General features: G+C 45.7%; 1 protein-coding gene across 1 annotated transcript in view; it reads left to right on the top strand.

Moving 5' to 3' along the window:
* LOC106576657 (ELKS/Rab6-interacting/CAST family member 1) overlaps nt 1-5000 on the top strand; it is a 634388-nt gene that overhangs the window by 214263 nt on the left and 415125 nt on the right. Inside the window, 1 exon segment of the mRNA XM_045722464.1 lies at nt 1-142. This exon segment is cut by the window's left edge and continues 26 nt beyond it. Within this exon segment, the coding sequence (XP_045578420.1) occupies nt 1-142 (142 nt within the window).

The raw sequence follows: 5000 nt of genomic DNA, 5'->3' as shown, positions 1-5000 counted from the left end.
AGAGAAAGATTCCCAGCTGAATAAGAAGTCGAACCGGATCCAGGAGACGTCTGAGGAGAAGGGGACGCTCAGCAGAGAGGTACACGACCTCAAGGACATGCTGGAGGTCAAGGAGCGCAAGGTCAACGTCCTGCAGAAGAAGGTACGGGGCGAGGTGGAGGCTGTGTGTGTATTGGTATTTATTATGGATCCCCATTAGAAGATACTCTTCCTGGGGTCCTGCAACATTAAGGCAGTTTATACCATTTAAAACATTACAATACATTCACAGATTTCACAACACACTGTGTTCCCTCAGGCCCCTACTCCACCACTACCACATATCTACATACTAAATCCATCTGTATGTATAGTGCGTATGTCATCGTGTGTGTATGGGTCTTTGTGTGTGTGTGGGGGTGGTGTGTGTGTGTGTGTGTGTGTGTGTGTGTGTGTGTGTGTGTGTGTGTGTGTGTGTGTGTGTGTGTGTGTGTGTGTGTGTGTGTGTGTGTGTGTGTGTGTGTGTGTGTGTGTGTGTGTGTGTGTGTAATTTTACTGCTTGCGTCAGTTACCTGATGTGGAATAGAGTTCCATGTAGTCATGGCTCTATGTAGTACTGTGCGCCTCCCATAGTCTGTTCTGGACTTGGGGACTGTGAAGAGACCTCTTGTGGCATGTCTTGTGGGGTATGCATGGGTGTCCGAGCTGTGTGCCAGTAGTTTAGACAGACAGCTCAGTGCATTCAACATGTCAATACCTCTCATAAATACAAGTAGTGATGAAGTCAATCTCTCCTCCACTTTCAGCCAGGAGAGAAATGCATATTATTAATATTAGCTCTCTGTGTACATCCAAGGGCCAGACGTGCTGCCCTGTTCTGAGCCAATTGCAATTTTCCTAAGTCCTTTCTTGTGGCACCTGACCACACGACTGAACAGTAGTCAAGGTGCCACAAAAGTAGGGCCTGTAAGACAGTGTTGTTAAGAAGGCAGAGCATCGCTTTTATTATGGACAGACCATGACAGTTTACAATCTAGGGTTACTCCAAGCAGTTTAGTCATCTCAACTTGCTCAATTTCCACATTACTTATTACAAGTTTTAGTTGAGGTTTAGGGTTTAGTGAGTGTTTTGTTCCAAATATAATGCTTTTAGTTTTAGAAACATTTAGGGCTAACTTATTCCTTGCCACCCACTCTGAAACTAACTGCAGCTCGTTGTTGAGTGTTGCAGTGATTTCAGTCGCTGTAGTAGCGACGTGTATTGTGTTGAGTCATCCTCAAACATAGAAACTCTGGCTTTACTCAAAGTCAGTGGCATGACGTTAGTAAAAATTGAAATAAAGCAAGGGGCCTAAACAGCGACCCTGGGGAATTCCTGATTCTAACTGGATTATATCCAAAAGGCTTCCATTTAAGAACACCCTCTGTGTTCTGTTAGACAAGTAACTCTTTATCCACATTATAGCAGGGGTGTAAAGCCATAACGTTTTTCCAGCAGCAAACTATGATCAATGATGTCAAAAGCTACACTGAAGTCTAACAAGACAGCCCCCACAATCATTTTATCATCAATTTTTCTCAGCCAATCATCAGTCATTTGTGTAAGGTGCCGTGCTTGTTGAATGTCCTTCCCTATAAGTGTGCTGAAATTCTGTTGTCAATTTGTTTACTGTAAAATAGCATTGTATCTGGTCAAACACCATTTGTTTCCAGAAGTTTTACTACGTGTTGGTAACAGGCTGATTGGTGGGCTATTTGTGCCAGTAAAGGGGGCTTTACTATTCTTAGGTAGCGGAATGACGTTAGCTTCCCTCCAGGCCTGAGGGCTCTCGCTCTCTAGTGGACTTAGATTGAAGATGTGGCAAATAGGAGTGGCAATATCGCCTGCTATTATCTCAGTCATTTCCCATCCAGATTATCACACCCGGTGGCTTTTCATTGTTGATAGACAACAATAATATGTTCACCTCTTCCACACTGACTTTACGGAATTCAAAAGTTCAATTCTTATCTTTCATAATTTAGTCCCATGTGTGTGTGTGTGTGTGGTTTGGGTGTGTGTGTGTGGGGGGGGGGGGGGGATGGGGGGGTGACATGCTGGATGTGAAGGAACGCAAGGCCAACGTCCTCCAGAAGAAGGTATGTCAGAGTGATGATTAAAGGGGATGGTTCTGTACAAAGAGTGTGATGGAAGGAGAATCTCACCTCTTGGCATAACTCTATTAGACAGACAACTGAGTTTCACTCAGGATACTCAGTGAATTTGCTGTCATAGTGAATCTTTTCTGTTGATTCACAACTCTATTGATTCACAACTCTATTGGTTCACAACTCTATTGAATCTCAACTCTATTGAATCACAACTCTATTGAATCTCAACTCTTATGATTCACAACTCTATTGATTCACAACTCTATTGAATCTCAACTCTTATGATTCACAACTCTATTGATTCACAACTCTATTGAATCTCAACTCTATTGAATCTCAACTCTATTGATTCACAAGTCTATTGATTCACCTCTATTGCAACACATGACCTGCTTTTCCTGACTGCCACTAGATGGCAATATGAGACCATGTTGTTTGAGCATTTCTCCAGTAGTCAAAAAGACAAGAGGAAAATTATTTCTCCCCATTGTCCTCAAGAATACATTTCAGATTTCCTGTGTCCGATAACTCCAGAGTTCACTCTAATCAACCATCATCACGTAGTCATCAACCAGCCAGAATACCAACCCAGAATGGTTCTTCTGTGATCAACCATCATCACGTAGTCATCAACCAGCCAGAATACCAACCCAGAATGGTTCTTCTGTGATCAACCATCATCATGTAGTCATCAACCAGCCAGAATACCAACCCAGAATGGTTCTTCTGTGATCAACCATCATCATGTAGTCATCAACCAGCCAGAATACCAACTCAGAATGGTTCTTCTGTGATAAACCATCATCATGTAGTCATCAACCAGCCAGAATACCAACCCAGAATGGTTCTTCTGTGACCCTGCAGCAGAACATGAGACCTAGCTACCAGTGCCTCCATAGAGGAGAAGGAGAAAGTGTTTGTGTTTGTGTTTACATGTCAGGTTTCACAGAGAAAGTCAGGCTCAGCAGTATTACATGGCTGAGGAGCAGAGAGGGAGGTTGTGTCTCAGCAGTATTACATGGCTGAGGAGCAGAGAGGGAGGTTGTGTTTCAGCAGTATTACATGGCTGAGGAGCAGAGAGGGAGGTTGTGTTTCAGCAGTATTACATGGCTGAGGAGCAGAGAGGGAGGTTGTGTTTCAGCAGTATTACATGGCTGAGGAGCAGAGAGGGGAGGTTGTGTTTCAGCAGTATTACATGGCTGAGGAGCAGAGAGGGAGGTTGTGTTTCAGCAGTATTACATGGCTGAGGAGCAGAGAGGGAGGTTGTGTTTCAGCAGTATTACATGGCTGAGGAGCAGAGAGGGGAGGTTGTGTCTCAGCAGTATTACATGGCTGAGGAGCAGAGAGGGAGGTTGTGTTTCAGCAGTATTACATGGCTGAGGAGCAGAGAGGGAGGTTGTGTTTCAGCAGTATTACCTGGCTGAGGAGCAGAGAGGGAGGTTGTGTTTCAGCAGTATTACATGGCTGAGGAGCAGAGAGGGAGGTTGTGTTTCAGCAGTATTACATGGCTGAGGAGCAGAGAGGGAGGTTGTGTCTCAGCAGTATTACATGGCTGAGGAGCAGAGAGGGAGGTTGTGTTTCAGCAGTATTACATGGCTGAGGAGCAGAGAGGGAGGTTGTGTCTCAGCAGTATTACATGGCTGAGGAGCAGAGAGGGAGGTTGTGTTTCAGCAGTATTACATGGCTGAGGAGCAGAGAGGGAGTTTGTGTTTCAGCAGTATTACATGGCTGAGGAGCAGAGAGGGAGGTTGTGTTTCAGCAGTATTACATGGCTGAGGAGCAGAGAGGGGAGGTTGTGTCTCAGCAGTATTACATGGCTGAGGAGCAGAGAGGGAGGTTGTGTCTCAGCAGTATTACATGGCTGAGGAGCAGAGAGGGAGGTTGTGTTTCAGCAGTATTACATGGCTGAGGAGCAGAGAGGGGGAGGTTGTGTTTCAGCAGTATTACATGGCTGAGGAGCAGAGAGGGAGGTTGTGTCTCAGCAGTATTACATGGCTGAGGAGCAGAGAGGGAGGTTGTGTTTCAGCAGTATTACATGGCTGAGGAGCAGAGAGGGAGGTTGTGTTTCAGCAGTATTACATGGCTGAGGAGCAGAGAGGGAGATGGGTGTTTCAGCAGTATTACATGGCTGAGGAGCAGAGAGGGAGGTTGTGTCTCAGCAGTATTACATGGCTGAGGAGCAGAGAGGGAGGTTGTGCTGTTTGGGGGTGGATGAGATTACATGGATAATTTATCATGCTGAAACAATGTGACCTCAAATGAATCTGCTCTTATTCTCAATCTGTATCTCAAATGGCACCCTAGTCCTTATTTAGTGCACTTCTTTTGACCAGGGCTCATAGGGCTCTTGTCAAGAGTAGTGCACTATGTAGGGAAATAGTGTGCCATTTGGGGAAGCAGACCCAGTCTCTCAGAGCCTGGTAGAACATCATCCTCCCTCTCTGTCCTGTCCTTGTCTTTCTTTGGGGAAGCAGACCCAGTCTCTCAGAGCCTGGTAGAACATCATCCTCCCTCTCTGTCCTGTCCTTGTCTTTCTTTGGGAAGCAGACCCAGTCTCTCAGAGCCTGGTAGAACATCATCCTCCCTCTCTGTCCTGTCCTTGTCTTTCTTTGGGAAGCAGACCCAGTCTCTCAGAGCCTGGTAGAACATCATCCTCCCTCTCTGTCCTGTCCTTGTCTTTCTTTGGGAAGCAGACCCAGTCTCTCAGAGCCTGGTAGAACATCATCCTCCCTCTCTGTCCTGTCCTTGTCTTTCTTTGGCCTCCTCAACGTCAGTCAGTCAGCGAGAGCTAAGAGCCAAACATATTTTTGGGGAAGATTCCTGGGTCCTCACTTGGGTCAGTTTGTGTGTGTGTGTGTGTGTGTGTGTGT

The sequence above is a fragment of the Salmo salar genome, chromosome ssa07, assembly GCF_905237065.1.
Source record: "Salmo salar chromosome ssa07, Ssal_v3.1, whole genome shotgun sequence".
In the NCBI taxonomy this organism is placed as follows: Eukaryota; Metazoa; Chordata; class Actinopteri; order Salmoniformes; family Salmonidae; genus Salmo; species Salmo salar.
Note: the sequence above shows the minus strand (reverse complement) of the source record. Positions and strands in the feature narration are given on the sequence as shown.